The following is a 20,242-nucleotide window of genomic DNA, read 5'->3' as shown; positions in this document are numbered from 1 at the left end:
TCTTGGGGCATGTCCCCCAGTAGAGGCCCTAAGATCAGGAGGTGAATTTGGGGGCTCCACACGGGACCACGGCCGAAAGTAGTCCTCCTCAGTTTCCTCTCACCCTTCCACATCTAGCTGGCACTGACACACTACGCAGCCCCATCCTGACACTCTCCCGGGAGGGCTGTGCCCAGGCTGAAGGCTTTGGCAGGCAAAAGGATCAGGCTATTACTCAACGGAATCCGTTCATTTTCTTTTATTTCTGTTTATGGCAAGTGGGTCCTAGTTCTCCATTTAGGGAGGAAGACGAAGGTTTCTTTTTAAATAAATATATTCAGTTTCTGAAAAGTGAGTCACCTTAATATATACATAAACTATTAAGGAGGTAGAGAGGAGAATGAATGAGTCTGAAAGATGCAACCCTATGAAGCCCTATGTTTTTTCTTTTTTTTTTTTTTTTTGAGACAGAGTCTCACTCTGTCACCCAGCCTGGAGTACAGTGGTGCAATCTCAGCTCACTGCAAGCTCCGCCTCCCGGGTCCACAGCATTCTCCTGCCTCAGCCTCCTGAGAAGCTGGAACTACAGGTGCCTGTCACCACGCCCAGCTAATTTTTTTGAATTTTTAGTAGAGACGGGGTTTCACCGTGTTAGCCAGGATGGTCTTGATCTCCTGACCTCATGATCCACCCGCCTCGGCCTCCCAAAGTGCTGGGATTACAGGCGTGAGCCACCGTGCCCAGCCTGTTTTTTTTTCTAAACAGGATCTCACTCTGTTGCCCAGGCTGAGTGCAGTGGTGTGATCATGGCTCACTGCAGCCTCCACCTCCCAGGCTCAACCTCTCAAGCAGCTGGGACCACAGGTGCACACCACCACATCCAGCTAATTTTTCATTTTTTGTAGAGAGGGGGTAGCCCTGTGCTGCCCAGGCTGGTCTCAAACTCCTGGGCTCAAATGATCCTCCTGTCTCAGTCTCCCAAAATGCTGAGATTACAGGCCCACGCCATTATGCCCAGCCCCAAGAGGGTCTCATAGAGCACACTGTTATTGCTGATATTCAGAGGCAAGAACAGCAAGTTTCTATCCACAGGAAACACCCAGGAAGACTCCAAGGCTCCAGGGCCTTCAATGCCAAGCAAAGGACTAATTGCCTCGGTAGTCAGCAGTGAGACAGATGCCTGGGCAGATAAACCTGCTGAAAACAGCGTCTGACCAGGGGAAGCCTGGGATAGAGGGACTTTTGAACTTGACCTGTGCTGGGTCTCCAGGGCCGGGGGGGGGCGGGGGGGAGCGCTTTCCTCACTCTCAGCTGATGTCCTCACCCACCCTCACCCTGACATCACCTTTCTTATCATTTGGGGGTGACATGATGACAGCAAAGCCTCAGAAAAGTTCACCAGGTCAAAGGCGGAGAAGCCAGAAGAGAACGGGCTACAGGAAATGGAGGACTCAGAGAGGGTAGTGAGAATGAGAAGACAGAGCTGGGGGAGAGGGGAGACAGGGACAGTGGCATTTCCCACGCACCCACTCTGCACCAGACACTGCTGCCCGCATCCAACCTGCACTTCCCCCTTAATCCTTCAATGCTACAGACAGGGTTTTTATCATCATGGTCCCCGTTTCAGAGATAAAGAAACAGACACTCAGAGATGAGCTAAAATCCCAGTTAGTGCCAAGAACCAGGACTGGACCCAGTTCCTCCACCACGTGGCAGGGAAGAGGAGAGCAGAGTCAGAGACTGATCCCATTAATAGCTGCAGGGAGGGCAGGGTACCCGGCTCAACAACCCCAGAGGTTTCCCAACACCTACAGTGAGGTCACAACTCCACCCCTAACCTCGGCTCCTACCGCCCCACCCTGGCCCCCTCAATGTCTCTGAAGGCAGTAGGCATGCTCCGGCCTCTGGGCCTTCACACTCGTAGTCCTGATCTTCCCTCAACCACTCCCTCTCAAACACCACCTCCTCAGAGGGGCGTCCCCTGGCCCACAACTGAAGTGGCTTGTCCTGTCCCTGGACCACACCTCCCAATTTTGTTTTTGGCTTTTCTGCTTTTTGTTTTTTTGAGACAGAGTCTCACTCTGTTACCCAGGCTGGTGTGCGGTGGTGAGATCTCGGCTTACTGTAACCTCCGCCTCCTGAGTTCAAGCAATTCTCCTGCCTCAGCCTCCCAAGTAGCTGGGACTACAGGCGCCCGCCACCACGCCTGGCTAATTTTTGTATTTTTAGTAGAGACGGGGTTTCACCATGTTGGCCAGGCTGGTCTTGAATTCCTGACCTCAGGTGATCCACCCATCTTGGCCTCCCAAAGTGCTAGGATTACAGGTATGAGCCACCACGCCCGGCCTACTTCCCGATTTTATATCCATCCTGATCGCTGCTGGAGTTCTGTGTTCATGAGCTGTTAGCTGCCTCCCTCATGTAGACTGGAGCCTCCATGAGGATGAGGACCGTCTGCCCTTGCTCACTGATGAATCCCCAGCCCCTACAACGGGGCCTTCCACTTAGCAGCTTCTCAGCAGCATGTGCCAAGGACAGTCTAGCCTCGGTTCACGTTACTCTGCCGCTCTCCCTCCACCACGCGCCAGCCGCAACACCTTCTGGGGGGTCCTCTGCAGGCTCCTGCCTCAGGGCCTGTGCACTTCCGATTCCCTCTACCTGGCACTTTCTGCCCCCACACATTTGGAGGTCTGCCTCCACTTGGTCTTTTGGCTCTCAGCTAAAATGTCACCTCATGAGAGAGGCTTTCTCTGTCCATTGTGTTTACAGCACCTGCTCCTGACCCTACCCAGGAATGCCTACTGCATCTCCCCACTGAGTTTTCTTCCACTCACTTGTCACTTGCCCAAGTCCTCTCATCTACTTCTTCACTGGCTTTCACACCAGCTGTTTCTGCCACTACACTTTGAGCTCCGTGAGGTCAGGGGCCTTCCCAACTCTGTTAGCGACATCGAGTTGGCAGCTTGAAACTGACCATAGTGGAGATATGTACATTCAGAAATGGGCCAAATGCCAGACACCAGAGCTTTTCTTCCCGAAGAACTCACTCTCACTCCTGTAATACACAGTGGAAAAGAGACCACCGCTCCCCACCTCGCCCTTGAAAGCTTTGCCCAGGCTCTGGCTCAGGGCTGGGGGTGGAGGATGGGGGTAGTTATGAGCAGAGGACATTCACAAGGTCAGCCCAGGCCTTCTTGCAGTCACTCATTTTGGGCTATGGCTGTCATCTAGAGCTTCACTGTCTATGCCGTCCAATACAGGAGACACTAACACACGTGCTACTGAGTGTTCGAAATGTGGCGAGGGTAGAGACCTAAATGTATTATTCCATTCTCTTCTAATTCATTTAAATTTGAAAACTGAGGCTTGGTTCAGTTACCGGGAAACGTTTAAGAATATTGGAACAACTTGAGTATGTGAATCTACCTTTCTCGACTATACATTTTATGACATCTAAATACAGATCAAGGATTTCTGATGAAAATTTAGCTCCTGAATTGAGATGTGCTAAAAGTGTAAAATACACACTGGATTTGAAGACTTAGAATGAAAAAAGTAAAACAGCTCAATAACTCTTTATATGGATCACATGTCAAAATGATCATATTTTTATATACTGGGTTAAATAAATTATTGAAATTAATTTCATCTGTTTCTTTTTGCTCTTTTGGATGTAGCTATTAGAAACATAAAATGATACACGTAGGCCGGGCGCAGTGACCCACACCTGAATCCCAGCACTTTGGGAAGCCAAGGCAGGCAGATCAACTGAGGTCGGGAGTTCAAGACCAGCCTGACCAACATAGAGAAACCCTGTCTCTACTAAAAATACAAAACTAGCCAGGCGTGGTGGCGCATGCCTGTAATCCTAGCTACTCGGAAGGCTGAGACAGGAGAATCGCTTGAACACAGGAGGTGGAGGTTGTGGTGAGTCGAGATTGTGCCACTGCACTCTAGCCTGGGCAACAGGAGCAAAACTTCATCACAAAAAAAAAAAAAAAAGAAAGAAAAGAAAAGAAATGTAAAATGATGCATGTGGCTCACATTATAGTTCTACTGGTCTAGAGCATTTTGGCTTGTTTTTCTCCAACTTGCACCATTCGATATTCAAAAGTAGAAGTAGTGATAAGGAAGCACAGACAGATTTTGCCATGATTACAAATTCTGAACAAAAATGAGCTAATCTTGTCAAATTGCACATGGGGTGGGGTGGTGAATGACCTCCACCCCACTCGGGGGAAAGTCTGTCTCAACCATGGCTACAGAAGGCACCCAAGACACTCGGGGAACAGCCAGTTTCTCATCCCAAAGTCCCTGAGAGCAGACCCCAGGTCCAGAACTGGTTTTGTCAAAGATATCAACATGGAAAAGTTGGCTCCTAGAGCCACATAGAAGCCCAGGCCTGTTCACAAGATGGGCCTGAGAACCATCACACAGAAGGAAATATCAAAGGGTTGGTGCATCCTTCAACCTGTATTTCTGGACTTCTCCCTTCTACACTTCTGCTCATTTGCTGGTCCCTCTACTTTGACTGATCTTCCTTCTCTTATCTCCCCAGAGGACTCCTATGCATCCTGCAAGACCCCATTCAAATGTGCCTTCCTCTGAAGCCTCCCTTGACCAGATGATGTTCCACATCACATCCTTGGGCTCCTGGCCTAGTCTATTCTTACCACTTCTCAAACTGCCTCAAGTTTTTCTCTTGTCCTCTCAAACCTGACTTCTTTCTCTCCCTTGCAGAAAAGTACCACTAGGTCTCCATTACCAAAAACAGTAATTCTCAAGCTTAAACGAGCATCAGAGTCACTTCGATTGCTAGGCCCTACCTTAAAACGCCAATTGCTGGGCCTCACCTCAAAGTTACTGACTCGATGGGCCTCAGGAGGGGTCTGATAACCTGCATGTCTAACAAAGTTCCAGCTGAGGCTGATGTGCTGATCCAAGGGTTGTACTTTGAGAACCACTGCAGTAAAAGACTGAGGGCTGGCCGGGCGCGGTGGCTCAAGCCTGTAATCCCAGTACTTTGGGAGGCCAAGACGGGCGGATCACGAGGTCAGGAGATGGAGACCATCCTGGCTAACACGGTGAAACCCCGTCTCTACTAAAAAAAAAAATACAAAAAACTAGCCGGGCGAGGTGGTGGACGCCTGTAGTCCCAGCTACTCCGGAGGCTGAAGCAGAAGAATGGCGTCCCAGCTATAGACTACGCCTATAGTCCCAGCTACTCCGGGAGGCGGAGCTTGCAGTGAGCTGAGATCGCGCCACTGCACTCCAGCCTGGGCGACAGAGCGAGACTCCGTCTCAAAAAAAAAAAAAAAAAAAAAAGACCGAGTGCAAAGTCTTCACCTTGGCATGCAGGGCCTTCTACAACATGGCCCCCAATTACTTTACCACCCTCATCTTTCACCACCTGCTGCCCTGGCCCTAGACTAGCCATCTCCCAAACGTGCTGAACCTTTCATGCCTCCACGCCGCTGCCCATGCTGTCTCTCCTGTCTGCCATCCTTTCCCCTCTTTAACTACCCAGCTCCAGGGCCACCTTCTTTGATCTCATAGTGTCTAAACGGCAAATTGGAAGAGATAGTGCCTTCTACAAAGTAACAAATGCAGGCTGTCAGGACAGCTACAAAAGAGGAGGGTAAGAGATGGTCTTGGCCACAGCAGTGGGCCTGGAGGAGAAAGCACCAGCCTAAAATGGCAACTTAGGGACAGAAAAGTCTAGTGTATTTATTTAAGTAACAGCATGACAGTCACAATCTACTTACAAACTGTGTTTGGCTCTATCTGGTTTTCCAGCTCTGCCACTTGCTAGCTGTGTGGCCTGGGGAGCAGCTCACATAGCTTTTTTGTTTCTCATTTTCCTTTGTAAGATGGGATAAAAAGCAACAACCTCACAGAATGAAGATTAAACCACATAATGCAAGTGAAACTCACAGAACAAGGCCCAGCACACAGTAAACTCTCAATAAATGCTAGCTATTATGAGTAGTATCTTTGGACCTGGGAAAGTTATGAACCTGGTATCCAGCTACAATCAATAACAGGAATAGAAACATAATAGATATTTTTCTTAATGGGTACAGAGTCAGCAGTCCAACAAATGCTGCATGCACAGAGAGGAAGATGAATGGACAGGAAAGTGGGTGGCTGGGTGGGTGGGTCAATGGGAGATCTCCTTTGGTTAATATCAAAAGTGGCTCTGTGAGGCCAGTTTGGCAACAGACACTTAAGAATCTTAAAATTTCTCGCCGGGCACAGTGCCTCATGCCTGTAATCCCAGCACTTTGGACAGCTGAGGCGGGTGAATCTCCTGGGGTCAGGAGTTCGAGAAGAGCCTGACCAAGATGGTGAAACCCTGTCTCTACTAAAAATATAAAAATCAGCCAGGCGTGGGGGTGGGTACCTGTAGTCCCAGCTGCTCAGGAGGCTGAGGCAGGAGAATTGCTTGAACCTGAGAGGTGGAGGTTGCAGTCAGCTGAGATCATGCCACTACACTCCAGCCTGGGCAACAGAGTGAGACTCCATCTCAAAAAAAAAAAAAAATCTCATAAGAAAGCTCTCAGACAAGAACACAAAACAAATCCAAAGGTGTCCATCACAGAGTTATTTATAACAGCCAAAAAAAAAAGAAAAAGAAAGAAAGAAAGAAAAAAAAAAAGGAAACAGCCTAAATGCCCAACAACAGAGAAGGGCACAGTCAGAAGATAGATTTCTTTGGAAGAATAAAAAAAATAAAGAGGGCTGGGCATGGTGGCTCACACCTGCAATCCCAGCACTTTGGGAGGCTGAGGCTGGCAGATCACCTGAGGTCAGGAGTTTCAGACCAGCCTGGCCAACATGGCAAAATCCCGTCTCTACTAAAAATACAAAAATTAACTGGGCATGGTGGCGCATGCCTATAATCCCAGCAGGAGAATCACTTGAACCCAGGAGGCGGAGCTTGCAGTGAGCCAAGATCACACCACTGCACTCCAGCCTGGGCAACAGAGCGAGACTCCGTCTCAAAAAAAAAAAAGAAGTTGAGGGGTGTTGTTGAGTTTGGAAGACAGGGCTTGAAGCTGCATCCACACTGCTCATCAAAGGGTGAGGATGCTGATGGAGAATAGGTGACTGGTAAAGAGCCCCCCCTTTTTTTCTTCTTTTTTTTTTTTTGAAACAGACTCTTGCTCTGTCGCCCAGGCTGGAGTGCAGTGGCGCGATCTCAACTCACTGCAACCTCCGCCTCTGGGGTTCAAGCGATTCTCCTGCCTCAGCTTCCTGAATAGCTGGGACTACAGGCACATGCCACCATGCCCAGCTAATTTTTGTATTTTTAGTAGAGATGGGGTTTCACCATGTTGCCCAGGCTGGTCGAGCCCCCTTCTTTAGTACTGCCATCGAGAAGGATCTCCATGTAGCAGCTGTAGCAGTAGCAGAAGAAGTGCTACTATGACAAATAATAAAACAGCCAACACTTACTGGGCTCTTACCTGTGCCCAGCACTCTTCTAAGCATGTATCATAAATTAACTCACTTAATCGCAGTAATCACTCTATGAGCTAGGTACTATTATTAGCCCCACCTTACAGATGGAGAAAGTAAGGTATGGAGAGGTTAGGAACTTGGTTAGGATTATTGAGCTCGTAAACAGAAGGGCTGGGATTCGAGGCCAGGCAGTAGAGCTTTCTGCTCCAAATCACTGGTGCTACTCCCAAGAGGGAGGCACCACAGGAAGGGGAGAGCAGGTGGCCAGGAGCTCCCTACTTCACCATCTCCTTGCCCTAGCCCTCGCCCTCAAAGCAGATGCTGAGAAAGAGCTGAAGACTTCAGGACCAGGCTAGCTCCAGAGCACCAGGCCACGGGGGCTGAGCCGGGGCAGGTGGGGCGGCAGCCTTACCCACAGCTTCCCGTCGTGATAGTAGGCTCCCAGGAGCTTCACGATGTAGGGGTGGTCACAGGTGGCCAGGATCTCAATCTCCACGATGTAGTCCTCCAGCTCCTCCTCACTCTTGGTTTCAATGACTTTGGCCGCAGCCAAAGTACCCGTCTCCTTATTCTTGGCCTGCAAAGAGGCGATACAGGAGGTCAACAAGGCATGCTCGGCAGGAAACTGACCTCTGGACGTGAGCCCGGAGCCTGCATGAGTGTGAAAACAGAGGCCGGACGTCCAGATGCTGAATCGGGATGTACACTGTTCTTAACAATAGCCAGTGCCACACATCATTTCTGTACTTAATAATAAGTACAATACAGCCCACAACACTATGGAATAAACAAAAATACAAGAATGAGACAGTTCTACAAATACCAACATGGAAAGATTGATTTGGTTAGTAAAAAACAACAACAAAAACCCCCAAGTCATTGAACAATAAAAATCGCACAATACTTTTGCATAAAAAAATGGAAAACTACGCCTTCATACATGCTCACAAGCGTCTGTGAATGCATGGAAAACTCAGGAGAGATACTGCCTGACAGCAGGCTGGGGAGGGGCCAGAAATAGGGAGGCATTCAAAGGGTACTTTCACTCTGTTTAAAATTTAAAATTGAGGCCGGGCACGGAGGCTCACACCTGTAATCCCAGCACTTTGGGAGGCCAAGGCAGGGAGATCACAAGGTCAAGAGTTCGAGACCAGCCTGGCCAACACAGTGAAACCCCATCTCTACCAAAAATACAAAAATTAGCTGGGTGTGGTGGCATGCGCCTGTAGTCCCAGCTACTGAGGACGCTGAGGCAGGAGAATCGCTTGAACCTGGGAGGCGGAGGTTGCAGTGAGCAGAGACCACACCATGGCACTCCAGCCTGGATGACAGAGTGAGACTCCATCCGAAAAGAAAAAAAAAAATTTAATCTGTTTTAAAATACGTTTTTTGTTGTTTTTTGAGATGGAGTCTCACTGTGTCGCCCAGGCTGAAGTGCAGTGGCATGATCACTGTTTACTGTAGCCTTCACCTTCCAGGTTCAAGTTAATTCTCCTGCCTCAGCCTCCTGAGAACTGGAACTACAGGTGTGTACCACCAGGCCTGGCTAAATTTTGTGTTTTTAGTAGAGACAGGGTTTTAGCATATTGGCTGGGCTGGTCTAGAACTCCTGGCCTCAAGTGATCTGCCCACCTCGGCCTCCCAAAGTGCTGGGATTACAGGTGTGCGCCACTGTGCCTGGCCTAAAATTTGTTTACATTTTTAATAGGAATGTTTGATGTGTTTATTTGCAACATTTCATACGTATTAACAGTAGAATGAAAAGGCAGTCTGAGGAAGTGCCCACCAGTTACACTGGAACTGTCTCGTAGATGCACGTCACCTAGACAAAACAAGTCTTCCTTATCTGAGGAGTAAGAGGGTAAGAAAACTCCACACACACTAAGATGGCTATAATTTTAAAACATGGAAAATAACAAGTGCTGGTGAGGACTGGAGAAGTCAGAAGCCTTGTGCATTGTTGATGGGAATGTAGAACAGTGCAGCCAGTGTGGAAAACAGTTTGCCGGTTTCTCAAAAGGTTAAACATAAACATACCCTAGGACCTAGCAATTCTGCTCATAGTATACACCCCAAAAAAGCTCAAAGCAGGGACTCAGGGAGCTATTTATATACTCATAGTAGCCAAAGTGTGGAAACAACCCAAGTGTTCATCAATAGATGAAAGAATATTTGGGAGGCCGAGGCAGGCAGATCACTTGAGGTCAGTTAGGAGTTCAAGACCAGCCTGGCCAACATGGTGAAACCTCATCTCACTAAAAACACAAAAATGAGCCGGGTTTGGTGGTGTGCACCTGTAATGCCAGCTACTCAGGAGGCTGAGGCAGGAGAATCACTTGAACCCAGGAGGCAGGGGATGCAGTGAGCTGATATCACACCACTGCACCCCAGCCTGGAAAACAAAGGGAAACCCTACCTAAAAAAAAAAAAAAAAAAAAAAGAAATGAACGCATAAACAAAATGTGGTATATCCACACACTAAAATATTCCACCAGAAAAAGGAATCAAAAGGAAGGCAATTCTGACACAAGCTACACAGATGAATCCTGAAAACATTACGTAAAGTGAAATAAGCCAGACACAAAACGATATATATTGTATAATTCCACTTATAGTAGAAGTGGAATTATAGTAGAAGTAGCCAGAGTAGCTGAAATCACAGAAGTGCAAAGTAGAATAGAGGTTTCCAGGGGTTAGAAAGGGGAAACAGGGAGTTATTGTTTAGTGGGTACAGAGTTTTTGTAGAGGATGAAAACTTTGAGGTATACACAGTGGTGATGGCTACACACTTGTGAATGATTTAATGCCATTAAAATTTACACTTACAATTGGCCAAAATGATAAATACGATGTTCCATATATTTTACCACAATTCAAAAGAGAGAGAAATAACCATGTAAATGGAGCAAGCAATCCCACCCCATTGCACACAGGAGCTGGTGTCTGGGAAATGGGAGGTGAGGACCCACAGCTCCCCAGGGGTCCTGCGAGGGCATCAGTGGGGAATGCTGCAGCAAGCATCTCACCCGCTCTGCTGCATGGGGTTCTGGTGTTGAACACGTACACATGGCCGGGCGCAGTGGCTCATGCCTATAATCCCAGCATTTGGGAAGCCAAGGCGGGTGGCTTGCTTGAGTCCATGAGTTTAAGAATAGCCCAGGCAACAGAGCGAAATCCTGCTTCCACAAAAAAAAAAAAAATGCAAAAACTAGCCGGGTGTGATGGCATCAACCTGTAGTCCCAGCTGCTTGAGAGGCTGAGGTGGGAGAATCGCTTGAGCCCAGGAGACAGAGGCTGCAGTGAGCTGAGATCTTGCCACTGCACTCCAGCCTGGGTGACAGAAAAAAAAAAAAAACAGCCGGGCACAGTGGCTCATGCCTGTAATCCTAGCACTTTGGGAGGCCGAGACAGGCGGACTGCCTGAGCTCAGGAGTTTGAGACCAGCCTAGGCAAGACGGTGAAATTTCGTTTCTACTAAAATACAAAAAATCAGCTGGGCGTGGTAGGCGCCTATAATCCCAGCTACTCAGGAGGCTGAGGCACAAGAATTGCTTGAACCTGGGAGGCAGAGGTTGCAGTGAGCCAAGATGGCACCATTGCACCCCAGACTGGACAACAAAGCAAAACTCTGTCTCAAAAAAAATAAATAAACAAAAAAGAAAGAAAGAAAGAAAAAAAAAAAACACATACAAACACATTTCCCTACAAAATGGCCCCTAGCCAGGTGCGGTGGTTCATGCCTGTAATCCCAGCATTTTAGGAGGCCAAGGTAGGTGGATCACCTGAGGTCAGGAATTCAAACCAGCCTGGCCAACAAGTCTCTACTAAAAAGTACAAAAATTAGCCAAGCACATGCCTGTAATCTCAGCTACTCAGGAGGCTGAGGCAGAAGAACTGCTTGAATCTGGGAGGTGGAGGCTGCAGTGAGCTGAGATCGCAGCACTGCACTCCAGCCTGGGTGACAGAGTGAGACACCATCTCAAAAAAAAAAAAAAAAAGGCCCCTAAAAGCCCGCTGCTCATCTGGAGATCTTAAACAGCAATCTACTGCAAAGCACAGGGAAAACGAGCTCCTCTGGACTGGATGAACACATTAGAGCTTAGTCTCCACCACGGCGCCTTCCTAAGGATAATATTGATCATGCTCCACCCTTGCCTTCCATAACAACTCTGGAACCTGACTGCACCGGGAATTCCGGCTGGCCAAGTTATTCCTGCACATCTAGCGCCCATGGATGACAATGCACATTCATTCCTGTCATCACAGGGACCTGAGGCTTGAGGTTTCCCCCATTCCACAGATGGACGTGCAAGTCCAGGTTTAGAAGGGAAATGTGATTGGAACTAGGGGAGTGGCACCAGAATTTGCATCTGGATCCTCTAACGTCAAAATTCTCTAAACTTTGAGCCACCATACAAGGTCTCCCTATAATCTCCACCACTTAGAAGCCTTTAAGACCAGATGCCAACAGACACTTAACAGAGCACTACTGGGCCAGCCCTGCACAGGGCGCCCACAATACAGACACAGAGCGACCCTCTCACAGCCCTCTAGCTGAGAGTGATGAGACAGCACGCTTATGATGGGGTGAGGGAGAGGGCACCTAACCCCACCAAGGAGACTTCCGGAAGGAAGCAACAGGCATGGTGGCTCACGCCTGTTATCCCAGCGCTTTGGGAGGCCGAGGTAGGTGGATCGCTTGAGGTCAGGAGTTTGAGACCAGCCTGGCCAACATGGTGAAACTTCGTCTCTACTAAAAATACAAAAAATTAGCCAGGCATGGTGGTGCACGCCTGTAGTCCTAACTACTCAGGAGGCTGAGGCAGGAGAATCACTTGAACCCAGGAGGCAGAGGTTACAGTAAGCCAAGATCACGCCATTGCACTCTAGCCTGGGCAACAAGAGCAAAACTCTGTCTTAAAAAAAAAAAAAAAATTGGCATGTGATCAAGTCAGCCAATGAAATGCATTCTCAGAACAATTGCTGAGACAGCCGACATTGCTGCAAGCCCTCCTTGACTTCTAGCCTCCAGCCTAAAGCCATCCTGCCCCTAAGGAGGCCTGAAAATCAAACTAGGTCTGAGGCGCTAAAGCTAAGAGAGGACATGAGAAGACAGTTTGATCCCTTCAATTAACTTTTACAACTGTCTATTAAGGGCTTGATTTTATATATAAGAAAACCGATGCTTAGAGAGATGAAGTCGCCTGCCCAAGGTCACATAGCAGGTTCAAAGGATTAGGAATTGAATTCTGGCCAATGTGGGTTCAAATTCCATGTATCTGACAGTTTTGCCAGAGATGCCTGCATATTCTGCAAGTCCCGTCTGGGCCTCAGTCACCCCTCTATATGGGGGAGGATGGATGGTGAAATGATGTCCAACTCTCTCCACGCTCTGATGAGAGCCATCTTAGGGAGTGGGTGAGTCTTGGAAAGCTAAGGGTGGTCCAAGTAGATGAGGCCCACGTGGGAGTTGGCAGGCAAGGAATAGCATAAAGAACAAGTGGCTGTCTATGACCTCTGACGTCCGTCTCTCCCACCAGCTGAAGCTAGGCCGGGTTCCAGCGCACGATGAGGGGAGTCTCGGCCCAGCCTTCCACTGCTGGCCGGCAGTGACTAACGCCTCAGCCCACACCCTTGTGAGCAGATACACAGTGGCCACTTGTGTTTTCTGGCCCAAGCACCTCTATGGGAACAATCCTCCCTCTTGTGCCCGCAAGGGGCCCAGCCCAGAGGAGGTGGGGACAACCCTCCCAGCCGGGGGCACTGCTTCACCCAAGGGGCCCAGTCAGCCCAGTCAGGGGCTGGGGGCTTCCTGAGAGTCAGCCACACAGAGGCCAGCAGGGGACCCACCCTCAGGCCCTCCCCTTCCCTCCTGACTGCCCACGGATCGGTGTGTTGCTCCCGCCTCCTCCCGGGAAATAACTGATATCACAGACCTCAGGAAAATGAGAAAACTTTAGCCACCCCTCCTTAACCCAGCTCCCCAACCCTACTCTGCAGATGAGGAAACTAAGTCCACCAAGGCGAATGCAGAGACCAGGGTCCAATCTGACACTTGCCTCATCTGTGACACAGGTATGTCTCAAGAAGAGTAAATGAGAACACAAGAGCAAAGAGCCTAGAGGGGCCTGTTCCTGGGGGCACCCCTAACCTCAGGCCTGGGAGCCGCTGGAGCTGCTGGGAAATTGACCCTGGGGCTGGGGAGCAGTAGGGGACTTGGCCAGCATCCATTCCCTTGTGGATTCAAAACTCTAGTTGCCGGTCGGGCGCGGTGGCTCACACCTATAATCTCAGCACTTTGGGAGGCCACGGTGGGCAGATCATCTGAGGTCAGGAGTTCAAGACCAGCCTCAACATGGAGAAACCCCGTCTCTACTAAAAGTACAAAATTAGCCAGGCGTGGTGCTGCATGCCTGTAATCCCAGCTACTCGGGAGGCTGAGGCAGGAGAATTGCTTGAACCTGGGAGGCGCAGGTTGCAGTGAGCCGAGATTGCACCATTGCACTCCAGCCTGGGCAACAGGAGCGAAACTCTATCTCAAAAAAAAAAAAACAAAAAAAAACCTCTAGTTGCCTTTGGACACTGCCCCTCCCTCGCTCTGAGTCCAAGGGATTCATAGCGGGCTGACCTCTCCCTGGGCCAGGGGCATACCCCAGGCCCAGCCAATCAGAGGACTGAACCAAGGGTGCCTGAAAATGAAACTTGCCACAGTCATTGGTTCAGAGATGCCTGGGCATGGTCCCAAGGCAGGCCAACAGGGTCGTGCCTGGGCAGCTCTTTAAATTTGTTTTTGGTTGTTTGCTTTTTTTTTTCTTTTTTTCTGACCTGGAGTTTCGCTCTTTGTTGCCCAGGTTGGAGTGCAATGGCGTGATCTTGGCTCACCACAACCTCCGCCTCCTGGATTCAAGTGATTCTCCTGCCTCAGCCTCCCCAGTAGCTGGGATTAAAGGCAGGCACCACCACGCCTGGCTGTTTTTGTATTTTTAGTGGCGACGGGGTTTCTCCCTGTTGGTCAGGTTGGTCTCGAACTTCCGACCTCAGGTGATCCACCCACCTCGGCCTCCCAAAGCGCTAGGATTACAGGCATGAGCCAAGGCGCCCGGTCAGTTGTTTGCATTTTTGCTGAAGTTATCAGGAAAGCAGCTTTTTCTTTCTCTGGCGCTGCTAAATCGGTAGAATGAAAGGCTGGAGGGTCTTGCAGCCTATCTTCTCACTCCTTCAGAGTGGCTGCCAGAGGGTAAGGCCAAGATGGCAGAAGCAGGGCTCACAAATGGAGTGCTACTGGCTCTGAGGAACACCTGGAGACAGCTATACCTGAAGGCAGACTCTACCATAGACTTCTCAGTTGCATGAGCCAATAAACTCCCTTTTGGATTCCTGCCATTTGCCACCAAGAAGGAGATGAGTTCCCTCTCTCTGGGGGTGTTCCAGCAAGGAACAGATATCCAGAGGAGTGCCTCCCCACACAACACATGTGTATCAAGGGCCACCTTCATTCCCAAGCCCACCATAATCTATAAGATGACATTCACTGAGACCTCACCAAAGAGCTGACTGATAATTTAGAATTTGGAGACCTACATGGAAAACGTGTAGGACACAAGCCAACAGAAACTATGGAATTCTTCTGCCAAAAGAATCTTTCCAAAAAAGTGGAAAGGATCATTTTATACTTAATAAATTAGCAAAAGCACGCAGTTGTGACAACCCCCCACCCGCCGCTCCCGCGCTGGAGACAATGTAGTAAAATGGGTGAACTCATTACTGACAAGAATAGAAACTGCTTCAATCTTTCAAAGACAACAACTGGCAATAGGTTTTAAAAGTCATGAAAATACCTTTTCAGCCTATTGTCCCTCATTCCTGAGAATTTAAGGCCAGGAAATCCTTTTAAAAAGACAATCGGCTGGGCATGGTGGCTCATGTCTGTAATCCCAGCACTTTGGGAGGCCGAGGCGGGCGGATCACAAGGTCAGAAGTTCGAGGCCAACCTGACCAACACAGTGAAATCCCATCTATACTAAAAATACAAAAATTAGCCGGGCATGATGGCACGCACCTGTAGTGCCAGCTACTCAGGAGGCTGGGGCAGGAGAATCGCTTGAACCTGGGAGGGAGAGGTTGTGGTGAGCCGAGATCGTGCCACTGCACTCCAGCCTGGGCACAGAGCGAGAATGCATCTCAAAAAAAAAAAAAAAGACAAAAGAAATGTACTAGGATCATGTTCAGTTTATATTAGTCCGTAATAATGGAAAAAAGGTGAAATCACCTAAACACAATGCTTAAATTAACTTAATGGGATATTAAGTAACCCTTAAATGATAAACAAGAAGATAATACAGTAATGAGAAAAAATCCTTAAGCCATAATAGTAAATAGCAAAATAGGATAATGAAATTGTAACGAGGCTACAATTTTCCTTTGGGAAAACTGCACGTGCCTATGGACAGGGACGAGCTAAAACACAGCATAATGGAGTCAAGCAGTTTATAAAGTCAAGCAGTTTACAATTTTTACCCAGTGACATCTGGCAATTATCCACAGGGGTCCCAGTGAGAGCAGACTGGGGCAGGTGCAAAGAAGCCTCCCACACAGAAAGAGACCACTTCATCCGACCTTGCCTAAAACGTTCCAGAGACAGACACCCTCGTTCTTTCGGAACTCACATGAGCTGCACTGTCTGATACAGCAGCGACTAGCTGCACTTGGCTATTTAAATTAATAGATATGAAACAAAAATGTAGTTCCTCAGTTGCATTAGCCACATTTCACGCACTCCCACACTGTGGCTACCGTATTGAACAGAGCAGGTACATACAAACTCTTCCATCACTGTAGAAAGTTCAGTCCCAGCCCTCTGGCAGAAAATGCCTCTTCAGAGGTAAGGGGGCATCTACAACTCACTCCACTGTCCCAGACCCAGCCTCGGAAACATGGGTTTCTTTTTCTAGGAAGCAAAAGGGGACAAGTGCAAGGAATCAGCAGAGGAACCCCACCCAACGATCATTTGCTAAGGAAGTCTCCTAGCAACCTGGCTGGGTGGCAGGCGTGAGCGAAGGCTCCCAGCTGACCTGTCAGAGGAAAAGCCTGGGTGTGGGTCAGAGCCAAAGAACGGGACAGTCAGGGCTCCGGGTTCCTATTTCCCGGGCTTTATTCTGGACGGCCGTGCCAGGCATGTATCAAATATGGTTCAGGCCACTGGAACCAAAGCAGGGCTTGGTCTGGGTGTCACACAGTGTACAGCTGTTCTGTCCCTGCCTGAACATAGTTAATCTTTGCATGGTGATGAATGTTGTCAATCGCAGGAAGGGCTGTGACTCTATTTAGGAGACAGAAAATCTGGCCCCAGAGAAAACCAGGGTCACAGCAGAACTGACTATGTGCAGGAAGAGGGCCCAACATAAAGCCAAAGGGGGTGATCTGAGGACAGCAGACACAGAGCCGGGGTGGCCAGCTGACATGGGCCGGGGTGGCCAGCTGACATGGGCTTGAGTTTAGAGCCCACTAAGGCCCCTGGCTGGCAGGCATCAGCCAGCAGAGGACGGAAGCCTTATGTACCATGGGCCTGGGCCTTGGGAGGCCCAGGTCCTTGCAGGCTCAGCATGAAAAAGGCCTGCCAAAGCCTCTTATGGTCTCTTGCTGCAGGGCAATGAGCAGTCTGCCTTTCTCCAGTACAGGGACACGAAGTACACAGAGGTACCACCATCTCCTTTTATTGAAGAGAAAAGGGAGGCCCAGGCAGAGAAACTGACTTATCCCAGGTCACACAGCTAGGAGGCAGTGGCAGGCCTGGAGCTCAGCTCTGGCTCTCTGCCCAGTGCTCTCTGCCCTCAGCAGCCCACCAAAGTTGTCATGCCAGGGGTCTCCCGCCCAGCTGCTCAGTGTGACAGCCCTCCTTCCCATCTTTCCCTCCGTGGCCTTCAACCAGAAACACCCAGGGTGAACCCTCAAGGGCTCCTTGCTGCTGACAAGCTAATGCCCGAGCTCCCTGGCCCAGCACTCACAGCTCTCATGACCTGCCCCTGCCCACTTCCCCAGGGTCCTGCCACTCCCTCTCACTCAGCCCCATGCCTGCTCCCTACCTCCCGGCCCTCTTCATGCTCCCTCCTCCACAGAGAAGGCCTCCTCCCTACCTGCGTTTAATCAGCCAGCAAAATCTAACTCAACCCCAGCCTAGTCCATGACATCTTCCCCAGAACCCCAGTCCACCTCTCCCATTAGAATTTCTTTGCACCTTGTTAAGGCTTTCATCGCAGACTGCCCTGTCCCCTGGGCATCTGCATCACAGATTCTCTGACCTGGCTGTGATCTCTGAAAGGCTCAGCCCACCTGACTCCTCTCAGTCTACCCCAGAGAGCCTGGCACAGAAGAGCCAGTGGGTAGATGGAACAGTGGGAGCGTGAGTGAATGGGAAGATGGGTGGGCAGACAAGCAGACGGAGGAGTGGATGGATGGGAGGTAGGGGCTAGAGGAATGAATGGATGGGAAAATGAGTTAAATGGGATGGCGAATGGATGAGAGGTTGGGTGAATGGATGGGTGGGCAGAAGAATGGGAGGGTGGGTGGATGGGCAGATGAATGGAAGGATGGACAGATGGATGGGAGAATGAGTTGGCAGGGGCATGAATGGGTGCATGAGACTAGGTGGGTGTGAGAGGGATAAAGGAATGACATGTATGTCCAGGGAGTAGACAATTATCATCTTCCCTTCTTTCCAAAAGGCACTTGAGCCCACCCCTGCTGGGTTCTATGAACATCAGTCTCTCTCAATCCTGTAGCCATTAAAGTTATTGTTACAGGAACCGACCCCACTCCATCCGACGTCCCCATCTTGGCAAACTTAGAAATGAGCAAATTTCTATCGAGCAATTTGTGGAAACAGCACAGTACCTAGGCTCAAGTCCCAACTCTACTACTTACTAGCTAAGTGTGCTTGCGGAAGCCAGGACACCAGGCCTTCATATCCTGATGAAGACGTAGACAATTTCAGTGACGCATGGGAAAATTTATAAGCCACTATGGGTTAGCCAGTTGACTACTGGTTGTTACTGTTCTCTTGAAACTGTGTATTTTTTGTTTTTGAAAGCCTAAAAACATGTTTATTTTGTTCATCAATGTATCTATTACTCTGTCTGGTCATGGCAGACACTCAGTGTGTATTCTTAAACGACTAATGAATGAATGAATAGAATCCGTGTTTATGCTTCCCTGCAAACAGAGAGAAATGAGGTCCTCCACATAAGAGATGAAAGGAAAGTGATAAGAAGTCGACTTTCTCTATAACATATTTCTATTTCTGAATCTCTGGCTGTTCTCCAGTTTTGAAAGATGGCACCTCTTTACCTTGCCGAAGCCAAAGCCTTCAACTGGGCCAGGATGTACACAGCTGAGTTCTGCCAAGCAGAGACAAACCACTTCCCAATCAATCATCACCATGTCAAGTTTCAGCTCAACGACAAATGAGACGGCCAAGTTTCAGAACAAGTGACACTTAAGGATGGCAAAGATGATGAAGCCCAAAAGCAGAGGGACACGGCTTCCAAAGACGTGCCTTGAACACTGTCCCCCTCAGGGAGGAGAAGCCTGGCCAGCCACCCTGGCACAGCTCAGGGAAATGTTGAGCCGCAAAAGTTCTTGTGAACCAGCAAATAAAAAAACGGAAACCCAAACAGGATTGGTCCAAAGAAACCAAGTCTTGGCCTTGGCTGAAAACTGGAGCAACCTGTCCAACTTGGCTGGGGATACGGGAGCCCTCAGATCTCAGCTCTCCAAAAACAATGGAGAATCCAACCCACATATCACTGATAAGGGAGGCGTGAAAGGTGCCCATGGGCTCTACCTCCTTGCAGGAGACCCCTCCCACCTTTCCCAGGCTCCTCTCTACCCAGAGGAGGACAGCGAGACTCAATGCAGAGTTGCAGAGGGGAGAGTACTCCGGGGTCCACAGAAAAGAGGAGGAAGTGAGGAAGGAAGCACTTTATGGAGGGCCACCTATGGCCCCTGCCTGCCAGTGTTTAAGACACTCATTTAATCCTCACCACAACCTTGGGGATCGTGTCCTTTCATGAACTATTTTAGAGACAGTATCAATCCTCAGGGAGGTTAAGGTCAGCCTGTTTATTCCATCAACAGTCTTTGTGGTGCTAAAGTAACATCCGTGCATTAAAAACAATCTTAGAAATATAATGGTACAAAGAAGAAAATCAAAACCTTTCATAATCCAAAAGAGACTTGCCTTTGGTAATCTGTGGTGTGACATTCTTGGAACTGTTTCCCAATCCCAGCTCTAACACTTCCCAGCTGTGTGCCCCTGAGGGGACTTCTTTGCCCTCACTTCCCAGCCTTTTATACCTTTATATAATGACGATGTAACCACTCCTCCTCCAGAGGCTGTTGTGAGCATTTAATGAGTTCATATGTGAAAGACGCTTAGAAGAGGCTGGGTCCTTGGCTGGGCGTTGTGGCTCAAACATGTAATCCCAGCACTTTGGGAGGCTGAGGTAGGTGGATCACCTGAGGTCAGAAATTCAAAACCAGTCTGGCCAACAGAGTGAAACTCTGTCGCTACTAAACATACAAAAATTAGCCAGGCGTGGTGGCACACGCCTATAGTCCCAGATACTTGAGGAGGCAGAGGCAGGAGAATCACTTGGACCTGTGAGGGAGAGGTTACATTAAACCAAGATCACATCACTGCACTCCAACCTGAGTGACACAGTGAGACTCTTGTCTTAAAACAAAATGAATTGAAAAGAATAGAATAGAATAGAATAGAATAGAATAGAATAGAATAGAATAG

At 49.0% G+C, this 20,242-nt stretch overlaps 1 protein-coding gene across 1 annotated transcript in view; it reads right to left on the bottom strand.

Moving 5' to 3' along the window:
* The window catches only part of STK10 (serine/threonine kinase 10), a 149,947-nt gene that overhangs the window by 113,479 nt on the left and 16,226 nt on the right, over window positions 1-20,242 (bottom strand). Inside the window, exon 2 of the mRNA XM_023218939.3 lies at window positions 7,856-8,020. Within this exon, the coding sequence (XP_023074707.1) occupies window positions 7,856-8,020 (165 nt within the window). The remainder of the gene's footprint in view (window positions 1-7,855; window positions 8,021-20,242) is intronic.

The sequence above is a fragment of the Piliocolobus tephrosceles genome, chromosome 4 (genome assembly GCF_002776525.5).
Source record: "Piliocolobus tephrosceles isolate RC106 chromosome 4, ASM277652v3, whole genome shotgun sequence".
NCBI classification, from domain to species: Eukaryota; Metazoa; Chordata; class Mammalia; order Primates; family Cercopithecidae; genus Piliocolobus; species Piliocolobus tephrosceles.
This window is presented reverse-complemented; position numbering and strand designations above follow the sequence as displayed.